The sequence below is a fragment of the Lolium perenne genome, chromosome 4 (assembly GCF_019359855.2).
Source record: "Lolium perenne isolate Kyuss_39 chromosome 4, Kyuss_2.0, whole genome shotgun sequence".
Classification (NCBI taxonomy): Eukaryota; Viridiplantae; Streptophyta; class Magnoliopsida; order Poales; family Poaceae; genus Lolium; species Lolium perenne.
The window spans coordinates 259,262,493-259,285,458 of NC_067247.2; the positions used below are offsets into that span (position 1 = coordinate 259,262,493).

At 44.0% G+C, this 22,966-nt stretch overlaps 1 protein-coding gene across 1 annotated transcript; it reads left to right on the forward strand.

The window, feature by feature from the left end:
- Positions 1-1,486: 1,486 nt before the first annotated feature.
- LOC127332138 (U4/U6 small nuclear ribonucleoprotein PRP4-like protein) lies at positions 1,487-5,811 on the forward strand. The gene is made up of 5 exons (XM_051358395.2): positions 1,487-2,317; positions 3,540-3,993; positions 4,149-4,346; positions 4,427-4,508; positions 5,375-5,811. The coding sequence occupies exons 1-5, from the start codon at positions 1,587-1,589 to the stop codon at positions 5,467-5,469; spliced, it is 1,560 nt and encodes a 519-aa protein (XP_051214355.1). The 5' UTR covers positions 1,487-1,586; the 3' UTR covers positions 5,470-5,811.
- Positions 5,812-22,966: the final 17,155 nt, after the last annotated feature.

Genomic DNA, 22,966 nt, shown 5'->3' on the forward strand with positions numbered 1-22,966 from the left:
TGATTTCTATATTTTATTAATTGTCATGTACTAAGCTACCTATTATTAAATTGAGATAATTTTTTTTTTAAATGTGCTACCGATAAATGTAAAATTGTGAACAACTTGTGTACTATTTTGAGTTACCTGCTAGGTCCCCATTAGGTACATGTAACCGTCGAGTATGAGTGTCGGTAAATTTTTATAACAGTGGGTATGAGTATGGATAGAGTTTTATACCAATAACTACATATGTATGGTATGATATTGATCTACCATGCTCATACCTTTTGACCAAAGGAATTTGGATTTCCTCTTGATTCCGTTATGAAACTTATAACCCTAGATCTTCATAGCCGCGACCCTTTTGAAAAGAGCATCTTGAAGACTTGCTTTGTTGTTTGTACAAGCTTCTAGATGTTGTTGGGAGTCCCTAATTGAGTTGTGAAGCTGGACCTTGCAAAGGTTTGGTACCCACCTTGACCGGCACCACTTAATTAGTGGAGAATTGGATTCACCTTTGTGGTGGGTTCACCGGATAAAAAGGTGAGGTCTTTGTGACATTGATAGCCTTTGTGGCGCCACGCCTCTCCAACGTAGACATACTTTCCTTAATAGATAAGGAACTACGGGAAATAAATCTCGTGTCTCGTGTCTTCTTAACGGTTACGTCGCTTCTTTACCTTGATCTTCTTTGTTACTCGTTCTCTTTGTTTTCCTTTTTTGTTTGCATCATCTAGGTTGTTCATTTCACCTTTACCTTGCATAAAGTCTAAAACTTGAAAAAACCTAAAAACTGCTAGCTTCTATTCACACCATGTAGTTGCAATTACATACCTTTTCACACATGTTAGCTTCAAAGAAGCTCCATCGTTTGGTATACACATATCCTACCTATTTATTGTTTATTTATGATGTGACACATCTACTCTTATTGACTTACGAGTTAGAGTACGAAATTGTGATCTAAAAGTTGAGAAAACTTAAAAATTTGCTTGCTTCTATGCACCTTCTCTAGTCGCAATTACATACCTTTCACACAGGTTTGCTTCAAAAGAAGTTTCACCGATGGGTATACACATATCCTACCCGCTTATTATCAATTTGTGATGCGACATGTCTACTCTTGTTGATTTACGAGTTAGAGTATAAGATTGAGATTTCTAAAATTTATTAAGTTTCGTGTACTACCTATTATTAAATCGAGATAATTTTCTGTGTGTTAAATTTGCTACCAATGAATTTAAAATCGTGAATAACTTGTGACAATTTAAGTTACATATTGGGTAACCCAATTGGTATCGGTAACCGCCAGGTATACATGTCGGTAAAGTTTTATAACTGTAAATACAAGTATCAATAACGTTTTATACCACCACTATACAATACTTGGGTATTGGTCTACCGTACCACTGGTAGGCGGTAGCCGGAGTGTGGCCTGTTGGGTGTGTCCGTGACTGTTCTGTGAACCGATCTGTCATAACCGACTTAGCAAGGGGGTTAAAGGAAAAAAGAGCCGTCGCCGTCTTTCGTCCCTGCCTCCGTCTCGGTCGCCAGTCGCCGCCATCGCCGCCTCGCAGCTCGAAACCCTAATCCCAAACCCGGCGATGGAGAACCCCAGGCCCCAAGCCCCCGGCTTCACCCCTCCCATGGCTCCTCTCCCCCTCCCCCTCCACCCGCCCATCGCGCCCATCCCGGGGGCCCCTCCCCGCGCCCCCGCCTCCACCTCCGCCGCCGCCGCCGCCGCCGAAAGCGACGACGATGACGAGGTCGACTACGAGGTCTCCGACGACCACCGCGCCGCGCGGGAGCGGCACGAGCGCGCGGTGCAGGAGCTCCTGCAGCGCCGTCGCGCCTACGCCATGGCCGTGCCCACCAACGACTCCGCCGTGCGCGCGCGCCTCCGCCGCCTCGGCGAGCCCATCACGCTCTTCGGGGAGCGCGAGATGGAGCGCCGCGACCGCCTGCGCGGCCTCATGGTCCGCCTCGAGGCCGACGGCCAGGTCGACCGCCTCCTCCGCGCGCAGGAGGACGACCAGGGAGCCGCGGCCAACGACGAGGACGACGCCGAGCAGATCCAGTACCCCTTCTTCACCGAGGGCACCAAGGAGCTGCTGCAGGCGCGCGTCGACATCGCGCAGTACTCGCTGCCCCGCGCCAAGGCCAGGGTCGACAGGGCAAAACGCCGCCTCGCTGACCCCGACGAGGACCCCGACGCTGAGGCAGACCTTGTCGTCAAGCAGGCGGGGGAGTTCGTGCTTGAGTGCAGCGAGATTGGAGATGACCGCCCGCTCACAGGCTGCTCTTTCTCCCGTGATGCGTCGATGCTCGCAACAAGGTACATTTTCATTCAGGATAACAGATAACTGAACTGAATGTATTTTATTCTTCTTGCGTATTATATGACTTGACTTACTTAATAGTGAGAGATGCTTGCCTTGAAACTCTTAACCTGCACTTACTTAATAGTGAGAGATGGTTGCCTTAAAACTCTTAACCTGCCACACTATAATCTTGTTTGAGCTCAGTTGGTGACACTCGTAGCTGTTGCCTGTTGCAGTTGAGCGGAGAGTCCAGTTGAATGATAATATTTGTTATGTGATTGAGTTTCCAATGACTGCCTAAGTGCCTTTTATTTTTCCTGCGTATGACTTAATAGTGAGAGATGCTTGCCTTAAAGCTCTTAACCTGCCACACTATAATTTTGTTTGAGCTCAGTTGGTGACACTCGTAGCTGTTGCCTGTTGCAGTTGAGCATAGAGTCCAGTTGAATGCGATTTGTTATATGATTGAGTTTCCAATGACTGAAACAATCTGAATCGCTGCCCAAATGCCTGTCATAACAGATGGCAATATATATACACTCAATTTTTATGTGCATGTATCCCTGCACATTTTCTTGTAGCAGTGCACTGATGACTGAAGACTGCTTGCATAGTGAGGCAGGTTTAGCTAGCGCAAGTTTCAAATTACTTTACGCTGAAGAGATATGGGATCCATGAGTTTGATACTACTGCAACATAATGTTGGTGTATGGTAGTTTGGTGAGCTAAATGAATAGTGTTGTTTTTCTGATTAGCGTAACTAGAGATTATAGTGTTCAAATTTGATTGCACTATCAGGAAGCAGGACAAGATCTTTTTTCTTGTAAATGGAGGGGTGGTATCTTGGCATCGTGCATACCAGTTAGACCCATTTAGGTGGACTGGGGTCTTGTCAATTTGCAGAACTGTTAGACTAGCAGCACCGACTGCATCTCCAGTGACGCTCAACTGAAATATATTACTCCCTCCAACCCTAAAATGTGCGACAAGTATTTAGGGCTGAAGGGAGTAACTGGGACTGACATATTGCAATGAGCTCTTGGTCACTCACACTAAATAAGCTTGATAAACTTAAGATGCACAACTCTGTTTGTTAGCAATGTCATGTGCAATTAGTTGTTTCTCAGCACCTGACAGCCTTCTCTTTACCTTGATTTCGATATTAAAGAGAGCTTATGTTATCTTGTTTATGCTTCCTTTTCAGCAATTAACTTTTCTTTTTCTTTGGTTCTGTAGTTCCTGGAGTGGGATCATCAAAGTATGGAGCATGCCACAAATAACTAAAATCGCAACCCTGAAAGGTCATACAGAACGTGCAACTGATGTTGCCTTTTCTCCAGTTGATAACGTCTTAGCAACAGCCTCAGCTGATAGAACTGCCAAATTATGGAACAGCGATGGGTCACTTCTAATGTCTTTCAATGGTCACCTGGACCGTCTTGCTCGCCTTGCTTTTCATCCATCGGGAAAGTACCTGGGTACAGCTAGCTTTGACAAGACCTGGAGATTGTGGGACATCAATACTGGAACAGAGCTTCTACTCCAAGAAGGGCACAGCAGAAGTGTATATGGAGTTAGCTTTCACCCAGATGGTTCTTTAGCTGCATCTTGTGGGCTTGATGCACATGCTCGAGTTTGGGATCTAAGATCTGGAAGATTATACTGTACCCTCATAGGGCATGTGAAACCTGTAAGTTAACATTATTGAAACTTCTCAAGTGCCTTATTTGCTATCCTCCCATTAGAATAATCGTTACTTCTGTTATTTATTGTATTTGACGATTTGTTGTGAAATATATTTCCTTTTCTCTTTTGTAGTTGACTTGGTTCTGTTTTCTCTGTCAGGTTCTAGGAGTCAGCTTCTCCCCTAATGGTCATCTAGTTGCAACTGCAAGTGAAGACAATTTCTGTCGAATATGGGATTTGAGGACTAGAAGGATGTTATATTCTATACCAGCACATAAGAGTCTTATCTCGCATGTTAAATTTGAACCCCAGGAGGGTCATTATTTAGCGACATCTTCCTATGACACTAGAGCAGCGGTATGTTTCGTACTCAGTTTGGGTCAATTTAATCATTTTCCACTATTTAGTTCCCTGATCTTAAATACATTTCTTTGCAGCTATGGTCAACTCGGGACTACAAACCAATCAAAAGTTTGGCAGGACATGAGTCGAAAGTTACTAGTTTGGATATTAGTGGAGGTAATCATTTGCTTAAGCACTTACTAATATTCTCATCTCGTACTGTTTAGTACTTTATTTAGCAGAATCATGAGCAGCGGTATCTTTTTCTAGAATAACTAATTTAGTACTAGTACTTTATTTATGTGGTCACACTGAAAAGCAAGTTGGACCATTCACATTCTCATCTTGTACTGTTCATTTGGTTACTTTTTCTGCCCCATCACTCACAGCAATTACAATGTTCACTCTAGATTATCTTACACTAGTGTGGCATTCCTTTCTCTGAACTAGCAGCAGTTATTTAGTGAAAGATTTTAAGACAAGCCTCTTTCTTTGTGATCAATTAAATCGCAATCTGTACTACCTCACCCTCCTTAATTCTTATCATGTATACATATAACTTTCTACTTCTTTTAGTTTTAATCGTCAATAATATTATGGTCCCACAATACAATTGTTCATTTTTGGTAGTACACTGATGTATTTTCTCTGTTGAATATACCAATGATGATTATCCTTTCCACCACCTCAATGCTTGTGTACTTCCTCTGTTCCAAAAAAAAGATGGATATACCAATGATGATTATTGCAAGCTGCTTAACTTTTTGTATATTTGGATGTATCTTTAACTAAAATTTGTCTATATACATCGGTATCTAGACAAAGTTGAGCAGCTTATTTAGGAACGGAGGGAGTACTACATTTTCGGTGAACATATCACCCTTGTAGACTGTTTATTGTTGATAGTACAAAAAATATTTGTTCACCTCTACTATATATATTTTCCCAAGAGTTATTTGGTTCACTTAAGATATTCCTATAGAAGCATCAAACATGTCATAGCTAAACATCTGACTAATGGTTTACCTATATGATATGTGCAGATGGACAACAGATTGTGACTGTTTCACATGATAGAACGATAAAGATGTGGTCGTGCAGAAGCAGCATACGGGATAATGAGATGGAGTTGGATTAAGCCATTGACTTCAACTGTTCATGGAAACAGGCTGTGCCAGTGTCTCCTTCGGTGGATCTGCCGTTTCAAGCTCTTTACATCGTTGCATTTATAACCCTTAGCATGTGAAATATGCCGCCCACTTTCTTGACATGTGTTGCTCATAATTTCTCCAAAAAATTGGACTTGATAGCTCTCTTAAAAAACAAAGGAGCTTTCTAGTAACAATGGAGTTCTTCAGTTTGGATGAAGTATGAGTCATCCATGTAATCTTTTTTGGCTAATTTGTCTTGAAATATTAGCTTTTCACGGCTGCCAGTAGTTTGTACTTAAACCTGAACAATCGTACAGATGACTTCTCGACTTGGTTGTTCTTTTGCGTCCCTTTTTAAACTAGGGTTTATCACTACAGACTGTAACATTATTATAGCTTATTTATCTTACTCCCTCGTTTCGTATTAGTTGCCGATCAATATGTGAGAACTAATATGCAATGGAGGAGCACCTTTCAGAAGTCATCTTTCCTATGTGTGTAATCGCGTGACGTCTTGTGCCTGCAACCCCAGCTTGTCGGACATGAATTCGCTGGGCGAGTGAACCAGAAAAGAGAGATACAGTTCAACTCCAGACCATAGGTCCATCAACCTCTTCTGTGGTATGTCACCCAAGCTAAAGCGAACGGACGCTGTCTACCGGAAATTCACTTTTTTTTAGAAAAAATTGGTTATTTACCCAAAACTTCATCATCCTTGAATCATCTACCCAAAGTTCGTTGCACATTGGTAAAATACCCAGCAAGGACTTGAAAGGAAAATAGGAATTATAGCAGAACCCTAAGGCCTAAGTGGAGCTGGGTACGAGAGCTGGTCACGACGCCTAAGGATAGGATCGATCAGATGAAAACCCACCAGTTCAGCATACGGCGCCTCGAGACAGCGCCGTTCCCGGCGTCTGACCAATCACCTCGGCGCCTAGAGCCGTCCCGATGCCGTCCGAGTGTCTGACCTTCATCAGCATCGTACGATTGTGATCGCCGCCATTATCGCCGTCGGCCTGTACTTTCCGGCGCCGTGCGCCTTGATCGTACTTCCGGCGCCGTTCGCCTGTATATTTTAAATTTGCTTGTGATGTAGACTTCCCGCAACTCTGTTTTCTTTTTTGCTGAACTTGTCATATTACAGATTTTTCTATACATATTTGCCTATGAATTCAATCCATGGTGAACACCTTCGTTTGGTCAGATAAATTTAGTGCACATATTCTTGTTTATTGCAATGTTGTCGATCAGCTTTTAAATCAATCCAAGAATCGTGGTCTCACACTTAGTATTGGCATACATGGTATACGTGGTGAGTGTCCAGTGAGGATATACAAAAAAAAAAAGGTAGCCAATAATTTGCTTCAGATCCTAGATGCTGGTACTATTAACAACAGCATGCACGCTGCCTCACTGGTACTAGCTCAGTACGTGTTTAATTGACGCGGGCATCAGTGCTAACTAAGCTACTACTTAGGGCCGGAGGAAGTACATGATTATGCTCGCTGGTACATGATTATGGTTTTCAGTTTGTTAACAGGTGGATGCCGTCCCAGAGTGGTGACATTTTTGCACAGAACCACAACATGGGTTTGTTTTTGCAGAGAACACCACATTTTGTTGTAATCACTTTCGCAAAACACATAACCCATTATTGAAAGTTTTAATTGACAATTAATCTTCATTGTCGGCTGAACTGGTAAGTTCGGACTGGTTCCTCCATATACTAAGCGGAGGCGGCCACCCTTCACCACGCCCCCCGGTGATCGGCAACATCAGCACGTGAGGTGACGCGCCAACGGTGGGGATGAGACCGACATCGGGGCCGGGGGAATCCATGGTCGGTGTCCTGGTGCTCTACTGCCGTGCCACCTTCATGTGTAGTGGCTGCTCGTCCACGGTGGTGGAGTAGCTGCTCACCCCCTCCCCCCCTCCACCATGAACTCGACAAACGAGAGACCATGTCCGGTCACATGCAATGTAGCGCGCCAAACCATGTCATGCTGTCAAACGGGCTTCTTCCTGTCTAGGTCGCGGTACGAATATGAGATGACATCTTGAGCAGTCGAAGCACCACATGTCCGCCTCACCAGCCGGTGCTGCCTTGCCTTGCGGTGCTTGCCGTGCTTGAGCAGCGACGACCTGAGGATGGTGAGATCTCTGATAGAGATGGGTGAGTCAAGGACAACGCATCACAGCTGAGACACCCCGCGTGACAGCATGACAAGCTCACTCCCGCCACGGGTGACGCGCCTAAGGACCATTCACCATCGCCACGTACAACGCGACAGGCTATCCGCGAGCTCTCTATTGGCTCGACATGTGTGCGAGTCTTCGGGTCGCTGGGGACTTGGTGAGGTTGGCTACCTCCTCCTGGTATCAGTACGAGTTGATCTGTACATACTAGTTCGGTTGAATAAGGAGAGAAAATACCACATTAGGCTTCGCGACAACGGGCTAGACTGGTTAAATGGCTATTAAAGCTTTTAATGATTGGCTATGTGCTTTATGCAAGTGATTACAGCAAAATATGGTGTTCTATGCAAAAACAAACACATGTTGTGGTTCCTTGCAAAAAAGTCACCAACATGTGGTGTTAGGTGCTATTTCCTCTGAACGTTTCGTTGCCTGCTCTACTTAGGGTCCTGCTATAAATCCTATTTTGCTTTCAAGTCCTTGTTGGGTATTTTGCCAATGTACAACGAACTTTGGGTAAATGATCCAAGGATGATGAAGTTTTGGGTAAATAACGTGCATATGCTTCTGCCACAGGGTAAAATACAATAAAATGTCACAAAAATAAAATCTGAAGCAAAATTTTGCTTTTTCATCTCGACATTCTATCTCCTCGCGTTAAGTTTCATGGAAAACTGATTTTTTTTTTTCAATGTACTGTATGAAAAGAAAGAAAAATGTCACGTGAAGAGCATTTTTTGACATCGGATTTATCTATTTACAAACGGCACAAATAATATAGTTTTTAAATAACTTTATGACCACATAGAACGTCAAGAGATACGCACGTCATTTTGAAATAAGTTCAAAACTTATTTTAAAAAACAGGAGGTATGCTCCTAGGTGCAACAACGCCTTGTCGCGCTGTCTACTTCTTTTTAAGTAACCATTCGTAACAATTAAAAGCTTCAAGCGTTGTACACTTGTGCATGCGGTTATATATTTGTTTTTTAGAAATTTATTCCCTCTATCCATAAAAAAGTTGTCTCCCTTAGTTAAAATTTAGTTGTATCTAGACCCGATTGAGTATATAAATACATCTAAATTTTAAAAGAGTTGAGATATTCTCGTATGGACAGAGGTAGTATTTGTTATACAGTTGCTCTATGCATTAATCGAGTCTAGATATATGAAAATTTAGATAAATATGTGAGATGCTTTCTCTGACGGAGGGAGTACATTAATGTGCAACTATATATATTTTATTCTTTTACATGTACATTTTTTCCAAAATAGAATTATGTGGCTGCATTTAAATATGATGTGCAAATATTGTTTTTCTAATGTGCAACTTGGTACTTAAATATGTAAAGATTTTTGTTTACACTGCAAAGTCATAAGTTTTGATAATATTTTTTCCTTTTAAAACTTCCTTTGGTTGGTTGCACTTTAAACATACACTACTTGCACATTTCAAAACATGTTTCAATATTTCCTTGTATTCTTTTTTTTGTTATGGTAGACTCTAATTGCTTGTTTTAATGCTCTAATGTTTTGCCACCGGATTTTTTCTGCTTTATTGAACTGTGAACAAAACAATTTGATTGCTATGTAGAAAAAAATATGTCGTTTGGGCCACAATCAAATCCATTACTTTTGTTTTTGTTTTGTACCAGATGGCCCTAAGCCACCATGCAAATAGTATTCACAACGATAAATCAAGTGATGCTTACGGTTTAAAATTTTGTCGAAATTTCGAATATTTCATGGAACATTTGTACTTCGCTCAAAACAATCATGTGCATTTGTCTTACCATGTACGTTTTCTTATCAAATCTTTAGTGCGCAGATCCAAATAAAATTTGTCGATTCGTCCTATATAATTTTTGAAACTTCTTTTTTTGGCCAAACGAACCTGCACAACATATGTGGGTACGGAACAAGGAGGCACATTTGAAACCCTAGTCACTAGGTAAGCATCCACTGATCCAAAGTTCTTCGTCCGATATCTCCACTGGTTTCCTTGACTTCGACAGTCAATTAACTGCTAGGAGGTCCGAATACTGTGTAATATGAAGTTATTAGATAAAAAAGAAGATAATGCTCAACACTATATACGATAAATAAATAAATGAGTAGGTGACATTGAAAGATCATATCTCATTTTATATGTAGTTTTGGTGTTGATGACAATGATAATATTTGAACATTTCGGTTTATAAGATTTGTAGGTTATTACATTCTCTAGATGCTTAAAGAGTGAAGAGTATGCAAGATATCGGAAGAGAAAAGAAAGAAAAGAAGAAAGAAAGAAATGAGAAGGAGAAGAGAAAGAAGAAAGAAAGAAATAAGAAGAAGAAGAGAAAAGCAAAGAAAAGAGAAGAGGGAGCGGGTGCCTGGGCGGTACCGCCGGCCTGGCCACGGCCGGAGGCTCCGGCCATGGTACCGCCCATGGTACCGGGGAAGCGGGGGGCGCCTCAGTATAGTTCCAGGGGGGTTGGAGCACCCGGCGGTACCTCGGCCGGTACCCCGGGCCGGAGGCTCCGCCCCCCCCCCCCTCCCGGACCGAGCTCCTTGGCCACGTGGCCTCCTCCTGGTGGCCTCGCGCGCGCGCCTAGGACCGGTAGTACCGGCCCAAACTGGCCGGTACTACCGGCCACCCCTCTCCAACGGCTCCAACGTCTGGTTCAGCAGCTACTACTTAAAGGCTTCTTCTCCATTGAGCTAGTGTTGCTCATTCCCCCTTCTAAAAAGACTACACCATTGTTGAGCCACCAAGAACATCAAATCCATCGGATCTCCTTCCTCAACCACCCAAATCCTTTGTGCTTTGGAGAATCGACGGAGAAGACCCCGATCTACATCCTCACCGAAGCGTTTTTCATTTCCCCCTCTTATGCTTGAGTGCCCCCTTGCTAGTGTTCCTCTTTGGATCCCTAGTGATTGTTGTTGATGTATGCTTGTTGATTTGTTGTGTTGTAACAGATTTGGGAGCCTCCAATTTGGTTGTGGATGTGTGCCCCAAGAACCTTGTAAAGGCCCGGTTTCCGCCTCGAGGAAATCCCTTAGTGGAGGTGGGCTAGGCCTTCGTGGCGTTGCTCACCGGAGATCTGAGTGAAGCCTTCGTGGCTGTTGGTTTGGCTTTCGTAGCAACCACACTCCTCCAAACGTAGACGTACCTTCTTGCAAAGGAAGGGAACTACGGGAATCATCTCCGTGTCATCGCGTGCTCCACTCTCGGTTACCTCTATCCCACTCTATCTCTATATTGCTTAGATATATCTTGCTTAGTTGTTAGCCTTGTCATATAGGTAAATTCACTTAGTTGCATATCTAGAGAATTTACTTTTTGTGTCAAGCCTAAATTGAAAAAGAACTAAAAATTGGTTAGCACCTATTCACCCCCCCTCTAGGTGCGGCATACGATCCTTTCAATTGGTATCAGAGCCTCGGCTCTTATTTCGGGCTTAACCGCCTAAGAGTATGCCGGACGAGGAGTCCTCGGAAGGGGCCGCCAAGATGGTCTCTGTGGAAGACTTCAATTCGTTGAAGTCCTCCATGGAAGCCCAAATGGAAAGCATGAAAAAGATGATTGCCGAGCTTTTGGCTCCGGCCCTTCCCAAGGCTCCTAGTGTAGAGGTAAAAGACACGGGTGCATTAGATAAGGGAGAGGCTTCGGACCTACCCTCATCTACCAAACCCGTGGAAGGTGATAACTTAAACTCTATCAAATCTCCCATTGCATCTCCCAGGGGAACCGATGGGAGTGAGAGCTACAATCGAGTACCTCCACCTTTCCAATCACCCGATATACCGGTTCCCCATCCTCATTTGAACATTCGGGGCGTCCCACCTAAGTTTTCTATTGAAAATTTCGATACTTGGCAATTTGAGTTCCGCTCTCATGTTTGTAGTGCCTCAAATGAATTATGGAGAATCATCATGGTGGGCTTCAAGCCATACAACCCCGACAATTTGAGTAGAAGAGAAGCGGTTGATAGTCAACTCAACAACACCGCCTTGCACATGATTCAATCAAGTGTGGGGACAAAGGAATTGCATCGTGTCCGGAACTACACCACCGCCAAGGAAGCCTGGGATGGTTTGACCGCTAGTTGCATTGGAAGTGAGAGCACAAGGAGGAACAAGTATAATGCTCTCAAGAATAAAGCCGAAGGGTTCTTGAGGCAACCGGATGAAGATCATGAAGATATGTATGGAAGACTTCTCACCGTTGCCGATGCCTTCCGGCTTATTGGTGCCACCCACATAAATGACACTTGGATCAAGGAGAAGTACATTGAATGCATGATGCCATTTGTACCCATTGATGTCAAGACTCTTGTGGGGAGGGAATGCTATTCCTCTCTCACCTCTCAACAAGTCGTGCACGAGATGCAAGCTCTCAAGGTGCTTGAGGAAGCCTCTCATGATTCTCGCAATCGTGCTCTTGGGATGGCAAAAGGTTCCAACCTTGCCTTGGTGGTCAACTCCGTCGATGAAGTGATTCCTCAAGAATCTTATAGGGCATCTTGGAGCATGACCTATCCGGAAGATTTGCAATGACACTACCATGACCACATGGCCTTCCATGCAAAGTCGTTTTGGATTGATCCCTCCAAGGCCAAGGAAGACAACATCAAGAGGAACAACAAAAGTGGGTTCACTAGCTTTGGTCCAAAGACAAGATCATGCTACAATTGTGATGACAAGCGCCACTTCATTGCCGAATGCCCCTATGAGAATAGAGAGCTTCATAATGGAAGGCTCATTCCCAAGGACAAGAGCAAAGACTCAAAGGGCAAATATTCAAAGCCCCTCAACAAGAAGTTCTACAACAACAAGACCAAGAAGGGCAAGAGGCCCTCAAGAGTTGTGCTAGTAACAAGGGAAGAATATTCTACCGATGAAGTTGAAAGTTCTAGTGGTGATGAAGATGAAGAAAGCTCAAAGGAATTGGCCGCCATCGTCACCACCAACACACCCTCTTCTTCTCTCTTTGAATCTCCCAATGAGAACCCTCATATCAAGAATGCACATTGCTTCATGGCAAGGTCCTCCTTGGACACACCTATTGTGCTATCAACTCAAGAAGAGTATACCTCCGGAGATGATGATGTTGATGATGAAGAAGATGCAACCTCTAATGGATTGGTCGCCCTTGCCTCCCTCTCCACTAACTCTTCATCACCAAGTGAATCCCCCAATGAGGTCATTCATGTGGAGGAAGAAAGTTGCCTTATGGCTAAATCCTCCGAGGTATCATCCCCTAACCCCTCTATGCCTAACTTATCTAGTGATCTAGGGGTTGATGATGCTAGTCTAAAAGTGAAACAAGAAATGCTAGAGTTTGATGATTTCATTCTTAACCTACAAGGTAACACTAAGAAGCATGTTTCTAGCCTCATGGTTCGTATAGCTCAACAAAGTGATATGCTTGAGAAAAAGGGTCAAATAGAGAGAGAAGACTCTCTTGAAATCCATGCTCTTAAAAATGCTCTTGAGGAAAGTCAAGAAACTATAGCTTCTCTTGAGGAGAGGCTAGAAACTCTTGAAGAGCCTCAAGATAAAATTAACAAGCTCACAAAAGTTAGAGATCTTGCTAGGGCTAAGTCTAAAGTGCTTAAAAAGGAAAAGGCCCAATTTGAGGTTGATCATGAGAAACTTGTGAAAGATCTAGATGAACTAGACAAAGCTCACAAAGCTTTGAAGAGTGAATACACTCTCTTATCCAAGTCTTATGAGCAACTTCAAATTAGGCTTGCCTCATATGATGTGCCTAGTTCCTCTACTCCTTCATGTGATCATGCAAATGTTATTGAGGAAAATGCTAGGTTGAAAGATGAACTTGCTAGGACCTCCTCTCCCCAAAGTAAACTTTCCTTGGATGATCTTTTGAGTAAGCAAAGGCCAAACAATGGGAAGGAGGGACTTGGTTTTAATTCCAAGGCTAAAAAGGCAAACAAGAAAAGGACCAAGCCCGCACATGAGAAAGCTAATGGTGAACCCCGAAAGGGCAACACCATTAATGATGATGGTGCGGGAATAGATAATCCTCACTATGTTCTCTTTAAAGATTATTATGGTGATGTTTATGCTAAGTATGTTGGTCCATATGATGGTTATGTTGCTTGGTCTATTTGGGTTCCAAAGACCCTTGTTGCTAACAAAAGAGGACCCATTGAAAAATGGGTACCTAAATCCAAGAATTGATCTCATGTAGGACTATGCCGCCGGAGGTTCAAAATGGGTACTTGATAGTGGATGTACAAGTCATATGACCGGCGGCAAGAACCTCGTCAAGGAGTTGAGGCTTAACATAAATGATATCACCGTCTCCTTTGGCGATAATTCTACATCCGAGGTATTGGGTTTTGGCAAGGTTGTGGTTGCACACAACATTACTCTTGTGGATGTCATGCTTGTCAAAACCCTTGGTTACAATTTGCTTTCCGTTTCCGCCCTTGGCAAGATGGGTTTCGCCGTCTTTATTGATAATGATATTGTGGTCCTCTTGTGGAGCAAGACTCTAAAAGTCGCATTCGTTGGGTATCGCGAACACAACTTGTATGTGGTGGACTTTTCGGGGACCACCACGTCAAGTGCGATGTGCCTATTCGGAAAGGCGGACGTGGGTTGGTTGTGGCATCTCCGCCTAGCCCATGTCAACATGAGAACTTTGCAAAGTCTTCACAAGGGGAACCATATTGTGGGACTAATGGAAAATGTGTCTTTTGCCAAAGATCGTGTTTGTAGGGCTTGTGTTGAAGGCAAAATGCATGACTCTCCGCATCCAAGCAAGACCATCATCTCTTCCAAGAGGATCTTGGAGCTCCTTCATGTGGATCTCTTTGGTCCCGTTACTCATGCAAGTCTTGGTGCGAAGAAACATTGCTTGGTGATTGTTGATGATTACTCAAGATACACTTGGGTCTACTTTCTCAAGACGAAAGATGAGACTCAACAAATATTCATTGACTTTGCTACCGAGGTGCAACGCCAACACAACCTCCTCATTATGGCAATAAGAAGTGACAACGGCTCCGAGTTCAAGAACTACACACTCAATGATTTTCTTAGTGATGAGGGGATTCGTCATCAATATTCCGCTGCTTACACCCCTCAACAAAATGGTGTTGCGGAGAGGAAGAACCGGACTCTTATGGATATGGCAAGGTCTATGATGGCGGAGTATAAATCCCGCTATAACTTTTGGGCCGAAGCCATCTCCACCGCTTGTCACTCCTCCAACCGGCTCTATCTCCGCAAGGGCTTGAACAAGACTCCATATGAAATACTCACCGGGAACAAGCCTAATATCTCATACTTCAAGGTGTTCGGGTGTAAGTGTTTCTACAAAATCAAAGGGGTTCGTTTGTCTAAATTTGCTCCTAAAGCTTTGGAGGGTATATTTGTTGGTTACGGTGCCGAATCTCACACTTATAGAATCTTTGATGTATCCTCCGGGATTATCATTGAATCTTGTAGTGTGAAGTTCGAAGAAAATGATGGCTCCCAAGTGGGGCAAGTTGATGTTTGTGCAGGTGATGAAATACCTCAAGATGCCATAGTAATAATGGGTGTGGGATTTTTCCGCCCCATTGAGGGACACGGTGTGGCGTCTCGGGAAGGACTATGCTCTACCACGGTGGAGCCCTCATCTTCTCAACATCAACAAACCCCATCAAGTGAAGCAAATGATGCACCAACCCAAGAACAAGAACAAAACCCTCCCCCTTGTGTGCAAGATCAAGGACAAGATCAAGGACAAGATCAACCACGGATTCATGATGGATCCGATGAATATCCTTTCAACATTCTACTCTCACCGGATAATGTCCAAGATCAAGCACATGAGGATGAGCAACCTCAAGTAATTGAGGAAGCTCAAGTTGAAGGTCAAGACGGGGACCCAAATGATCAAGTTGATCAAGTGACACCTCCAAGGCCAAGAAGAACCAAGGAGGAGATCGAGGCCCGTCATTTAGCAAGAAGAGAAAGGACCCTTGAAATTCGTGGACACACTCATGATAAGGTCCTTGGTGATGTTCGAGCAAAAGTCTCCACAAGAAGGCAATTGGCTAACTTTAGCAATCATCATGCCTATATCTCCGTAGTGGAACCCAAGAAAGTGTTTGAAGCCCTTGAAGATTCGGATTGGATGGAAGCTATGCATGAGGAACTCAACAACTTCAAGCGCAACAAAGTGTGGACCTTAGTAAAGAAGCCAAAGGAGTGCCGCAATGTTATAGGCACTAAATGGATATTCAAGAACAAGCAAGATGAGTTTGGAAATATTGTGAGGAACAAGGCAAGATTGGTGGCTCAAGGTTTCTCTCAAGTTGAAGGGATTGACTTTGGAGAGACCTATGCTCCCGTGGCTCGTCTTGAGTCCATCCGTATCCTTCTTGCTTATGCATCGCATCATAACTTTAAGTTACAACAAATGGATGTGAAAAGTGCATTTCTTAATGGTCCTTTACATGAAGAGGTTTATGTTAAGCAACCCCCGGGGTTCGAGGATCTCAACTTTCCTAACCATGTCTACAAGCTTGATAAAGCACTTTATGGTCTCAAACAAGCTCCTAGAGCTTGGTACGAGCACCTTAAGGAATTGTTGGTAGACCGTGGGTTTGATGTTGGGCTAATCGACCCCACTCTTTTTACTAAGAGGGTCAATGGGGAGCTTTTCGTTTGCCAATTATATGTTGATGATATTATATTTGGCTCTACTAACAAAGCTTTCAATGATGAATTCTCAAAGCTTATGACCGATAGGTTTGAGATATCTATGATGGGAGAGATGAAGTTTTTCCTTGGTTTTGAGATCAAGTAATTGAGAGAAGGAACCTTCATCAATCAAGCAAAATATCTCCAAGACATGCTCAAGAGGTTCAAGATGACCGAGATGAAAGGTGTTGCTACTCCTATGGTTACCAAATGTCATCTTGCACTTGATCCCAATGGTAAAGAGGTGGATCAAAAGGTATATCGCTCCATGATTGGATCCTTGCTTTACCTTTGTGCATCTAGACCGGACATAGTGTTGAGTGTTGGTGTGTGTGCAAGGTATCAAGCTTCTCCTAAGGAGAGCCACATGATTGCTCTCAAGAGAATCTTTCGATATTTGGTTGATACCCCAAGATATGGTATTTGGTACCCCAAAGGCTCAAGTTTTATTCTCAATGGGTACACCGATGCGGATTGGGCGGGTGACAAGGATGATAGGAAATCAACTTCCGGGGCTTGCCAATTCCTTGGTAGGTCCTTGGTGTGTTGGTCTTCTAAGAAGCAAAATTGCATATCTCTCTCCACCGCCGAAGCCGAATATGTTGCCGCCGCAAGTGGATGCACTCAATTGTTATGGATGAGGCAAACTTTAAAGGAATACAGTGTCATTTGTGACAAAGTGCCTCTATTATGTGACAATGAAAGTGCCATTAAGATTGCCTATAATCCGGTGCAACATTCAAGAACGAAGCATATTGAGATCCGGAATCATTTCATTAGGGATCATGTTGCCCGGGGTGATATTGAGCTTATCTTTGTTCCTACCAAGGATCAACTTGCCGATATATTCACGAAGCCTCTTGATGAAGCAAGGTTCACTTATTTGAGGAATGAGCTAAATATCATCGATTCAAGGAGTATAGCTTGACCATCTTGCAAACACACCTTCGTCTCAAAACTTTATTTGGTTTAGATGTGGGCATGGAAATAGGGGGAGTGCGGTTTAAACTATTGAGCTATCCCTCCCCCCATAATGCCAACATTAAGAAATCATTCTCTTTATATCATATGATGATATGTGAGCTTCAATGATGAGTAGTGGTTTTTGGGCCCAAGATATATCTTCGCGGTGCCATGCCATAACACTCATATATGGTGGCCTAGGCCACCACACTCCTCTTTATGAAGAGTTGGAATAATTTGGATCTTTATTGGACTTCATTTGCCTATCTTTTGTTTTTATGGGAATTGGCTCAATGTTTGGCTTCTATTGATTTGCTCCTTGCAAACTTGAGTTCATATTACCATACCTCTCTTTGTGTCCATCCTAAGCCATTCTCTCACCTCTAAAAGATTCTATATCTTGCACAAGCTCGTCTCAAAAAATGCATATCAAAATTGTTTGTCTTAAAGAGGGTGTCTTTATAAAAAAAGGGGGGGATTTTGTTTAAAACAGCCTAAAAAAAAGAGGGGGATTTTGTTTAAAACAGCCTACAAAAACAAAAAAAACAAAAAAAACGGGGGCGGAGGCTGGCCGACCCGGGCCTGACCAGGCCGGTAGTACCGCCTGGGGCCTGGCCGGTACTACCGCCGGCCTCGGGCCGGTGCCTCCATGTGTGGGCGGGTCGAGCCACGCTCCCCACCCTCCCCACTCGCCCCCTTCTCCCAGCTCCAAACACCACAGCCGCCCGGCCGCCCCTGCCGCCTCCCTTGCTCCCCCGGCCACTCTCCGGCCCTCTCCGGCCGGATCGGCTCCGTGGGAGCCTTCCCCCACCCCTCCTCCTCCATGGCTCCCGGTATTAGCCTCTCCCCCCGTGTTTTTTGCTCGTATTTTTGGCTCACATGTGTATTGGTTATTGGTTCTACATGCTTAGATTTTTGGCTAAATCTTACTCTAAGAGGTTGTATCTATTGCTGATCTATGTCCTCTAGTATGTAGTACCGTAAACCTCTACTATGTAGCATTTTTTTTCTATCCATTGTGTGTGGCCTTATTTTCTTTTTCTCATCATGCATGTGTATTTTGGGTCAAAATTTTGTTAAGTTGAGATGAGCTTGTGCCCTTATCCCATATTTCCCTCGGCTCTGTTCGTCTATTTCACAGGTACTAGTCGGAAGAGGAGAGGGGATCCGCCCCTTGAGGATGATTTCGTTCAACAAGATGAAGTGTTACCCCGTGCCACTACTGCGCGTGGTGCTTCTTTGGCAAATAAAAAGAAAGGGAAAAAGGCTATTGAGTCCTATGGCAGCGTCCGCCTTCATGCATACATGGCTATTCACACCGCTAACCCCTATTTGGGGCCTCGGTCTTCTCGCACCCACAACCGCCACTTCTACACCGAGGTTCAAGAACGCATATTCAATGAAGTCTATCCTCCCAACAAGGTGAAGGTAGTTGATCAACGGTATATCAACATTGACCATTTGAAGAAGGATGCCTACTTTCATGAAGCTCTTGGTATTTGCGAGGAGTTTGGTTTGCTTCCCATTATGACTTTCCAATGCAACTATGATCCTTACCTTGTGACTCAGTTCTTTGCCACAGTCTATTTTCATGAGGATGACGCTCGATCATCACTTGGATGACTCGTGATGAGGTACTCACTACCACTTGGAGCACCTTTGGACAGATTCTTGGCTATCCTCTTCCGGACGATTGTGAACATGACACTGATAGTGGTTGGAGGTTTCATGGGCAGACTAATGCAAGCACCAAAGATGTTCTTGAGCCGCTCTATATGCCCGGTCGATGCAAGCTTGGATTCACTTCCGGTCTCCAACCCGTCTATGATATTATGCTTCGCATCTACCGTGAGACTATTGCCGTCAAAGTGGGTAATGTTGATGAGATCCATTCTTTTGTCATTGACTTGATGCTTCAAACTCATCTCCGAAAGGGCAAGGGTGTGAAGATGGATGTCATGGATTGCCTGTGGAACCAGATTTTCCTGCGTATGGTTGAGAAGAGGTCTCCCGCCTTTGGTCCCTTCATCATGAAGCTTATTTCTGAGGTGTGGCGCCAGAAGTTTGAGGGTGCCATTCTGGAACCATTTTCTACACTCACTGTTCATAAACGCAAGAACCTTCTTATCAAAGATCATGAGCTCCTAGCTTCTACCTCAGCCTCAGCAGCTCCTTCTGCCTCAGCAGCTCCTTCTGCCTCAGCACCTCCTTCAGCAGGTCCTGCAGATCCTCCCACTGATCGCCGGTTTGCTGGCATTAGACTCCTTGATGGTTTTACTCCTCATATGGCCCTTGGGGGGCCTCCGGCTCACTCCGCATATGATCCCATGCTCGAGCCCTCTTGGTACACCAAATTCAAGATCAAGGTAAAGAAGACCTTCTGCCTGCAGCTGGATATTCAGGAGCGCATGTATGACGCCTATGTGGCTGAGAAGAAAGCTCGACGCCGCCAGAAGAGCATCATGGAAAAGCTTGGTGTGGAAGTGTCTCCTCCAGGATCTGAAGAGAATATCCTTCCGAAGCCTCAGTGGATTTCTGCTCATAGCCAGTGGTCTGATGGCGAGGATGGTCCCTCCTATGATGTCGACTCCGATGTTGCCGAGGACTTCCTTGATGGCTAGGGACGGTAGCATCGCTCTTCAACCTTTTTGGCATCTTGATGTCAAAGGGGGAGAAGAGTTCTATTAGGTTCGGGATTTGCATGGGAAGTCACAAGCTTGCGTTTTCTTTGACTCTTTATGCTTGTGACTTATGGTTATCTATTGTTGAGAACTACTTATCATGTTTTATGCACCTTATCTATGTGTGTGAGACATAGGGGCTATCTATTTATGTATGAGACATTATCTATCTATCTATGGTAAAGACTAAGTGAACTTCATGTGGTATGATCTCTAAACTCAACACTTGTCTTTACTCACATATGGTTGTCTCTTCTCTATACAAGTGATGAATTTATTTGCTTACTAAGCATCTTTGCACTTGTTGGTGATTCGTATTTTCTTGAGTAGTTTGATCCTAGATTATGTGCCTCTCATTCAAATGTTTATTCTAGTAGATGCACATGTCTAGGGGGAGCCTTTTATGCAATTCTTATATTTTCTCTGCTCAAATACTCTCATCTTTTGCAAATCTTATATTGTCATCAAGAAACCAAAAAGGGGGAGATTGAAAGATCATATCTCATTTTATATGTAGTTTTGGTGTTGATGACAATGATAATATTTGAACATTTCGGTTTATAAGATTTGTAGGTTATTACATTCTCTAGATGCTTAAAGAGTGAAGAGTATGCAAGATATCGGAAGAGAAAAGAAAGAAAAGAAGAAAGAAAGAAATGAGAAGGAGAAGAGAAAGAAGAAAGAAAGAAATAAGAAGAAGAAGAGAAAAGCAAAGAAAAGAGAAGAGGGAGCGGGTGCCTGGGCGGTACCGCCGGCCTGGCCACGGCCGGAGGCTCCGGCCATGGTACCGGGGAAGCGGGGGGCGCCTCAGTATAGTTCCAGGGGGGTTGGAGCACCCGGCGGTACCTCGGCCGGTACCCCGGGCCGGAGGCTCCGGCCCCCCCCCCCCCTCCCGGACCGAGCTCCTTGGCCACGTGGCCTCCTCCTGGTGGCCTCGCGCGCGCGCCTAGGACCGGTAGTACCGGCCCAAACTGGCCGGTACTACCGGCCACCCCTCTCCAACGGCTCCAACGTCTGGTTCAGCAGCTACTACTTAAAGGCTTCTTCTCCATTGAGCTAGTGTTGCTCATTCCCCCTTCTAAAAAGACTACACCATTGTTGAGCCACCAAGAACATCAAATCCATCGGATCTCCTTCCTCAACCACCCAAATCCTTTGTGCTTTGGAGAATCGACGGAGAAGACCCCGATCTACATCCTCACCGAAGCGTTTTTCATTTCCCCCTCTTATGCTTGAGGGCCCCCTTGCTAGTGTTCCTCTTTGGATCCCTAGTGATTGTTGTTGATGTATGCTTGTTGATTTGTTGTGTTGTAACAGATTTGGGAGCCTCCAATTTGGTTGTGGATGTGTGCCCCAAGAACCTTGTAAAGGCCCGGTTTCCGCCTCGAGGAAATCCCTTAGTGGAAGTGGGCTAGGCCTTCGTGGCGTTGCTCACCGGAGATCTGAGTGAAGCCTTCGTGGCTGTTGGTTTGGCTTTCGTAGCAACCACACTCCTCCAAACGTAGACGTACCTTCTTGCAAAGGAAGGGAACTATGGGAATCATCTCCGTGTCATCGCGTGCTCCACTCTCGGTTACCTCTATCCCACTCTATCTCTATATTGCTTAGATATATCTTGCTTAGTTGTTAGCCTTGTCATATAGGTAAATTCACTTAGTTGCATATCTAGAGAATTTACTTTTTGTGTCAAGCCTAAATTGAAAAAGAACTAAAAATTGGTTAGCACCTATTCACCCCCCCCTCTAGGTGCGGCATACGATCCTTTCAGACATGAACCTAGTGTTTCTTTTGAACTGAAAATTTCATTCGACACGAACCTAGTGTTACTGTCCTTGGCGTTTGGCAATGTCATCCCGGTATATTGCGATAACATACGGAATAAATGGCACCCAACTAAAAAGTGAGTCTAGGTCACTTGGCTCGGAGAGTGAGTGTACAACCAAGCTAGCCAATAATCAAGTCTCGCAGTGGCAAAATTGAGTTCTTATTATTTGAGAAAATAAAACTTCTGACCGTCTTTTTTTAGAGTACGCTAAAGACGTACCATAATTTTAATTTTATAGAAGGCAGAGGTTATACCGCTGTGGCCCTCTGCGGTTTGCACTATGTATATATGGCATGGTGTTTTGGTCCCGTTGATGAACACCCAAATTAAGAACCAATGTAATATGTCTTCGGCTTGGAGCCTAGTTGGTTGCTACTTGCTACATTAATACTTCTTTCGTATTAAAATAAGTAATTTTTTTAGATATTTATAACTAAAATATATCTAGATACATCTATATATAGACAAAACTGAATCACTTATTTTGGAAAGGAGAGAGTGTTGGATGTTTTTTCAGAAATGGAGGATAAGATTCCAGCCTCTGCATAAAAAAGATACATACGTCATTTTTTTATTAATTTATTCAATAAAAGATGGACAAAGAGCATACATAAAAGAATCTTAAGCCTCTACACAACACATACAAACCCGACAATTGGTGAAAATCTTGTCAACGGTGCCTTATGCCCGGAAAAACAACGAAATCCCTTCATAGCTATGAATAGGAACACATCGCATATCCCGAGATGCCCTCTAGGGGAAACGAGAGCGCTCATCCGGTCTAGCACACTCGTAGCGATCACCTCATGTATACACTAAAGATGTTGTCATCGCCAAGCAATCTTTATGTTACGATCCGCATAAACTTCGTCGATCTGCCGATGAAGCCACCACGCCCCCGAGACCCACCGTCGTCAACACGCCACGTCGCTCCACCTTAGAGCCCCTCCATCCAGCATCTACTCCAAAAATATAGCCCCATGGGGGAAATAGCGTCGCACATCACCATCATCTGATCTAGGAGATCGTGGTTTTCCCCAGAGCAGCCCATGCGAGGAGACGAAGGCTGCAAAAACGATGCCTTTAATAAGGTAGCAACATGGAGGA

Excerpts from the sequence above, each read along its gene's own strand:
- LOC127332138 (XM_051358395.2), top strand. The coding sequence starts at position 1,587 with ATGGAGAACCCCAGGCCCCAAGCCCCCGGCTTCACCCCTCCCATGGCT. Across the intron at positions 3,994-4,148 it reads TCATAGGGCATGTGAAACCT|GTTCTAGGAGTCAGCTTCTC; the intron begins GTAAGTTAACAT and ends TTTCTCTGTCAG. Across the intron at positions 4,347-4,426 it reads CCTATGACACTAGAGCAGCG|CTATGGTCAACTCGGGACTA; the intron begins GTATGTTTCGTA and ends ATTTCTTTGCAG.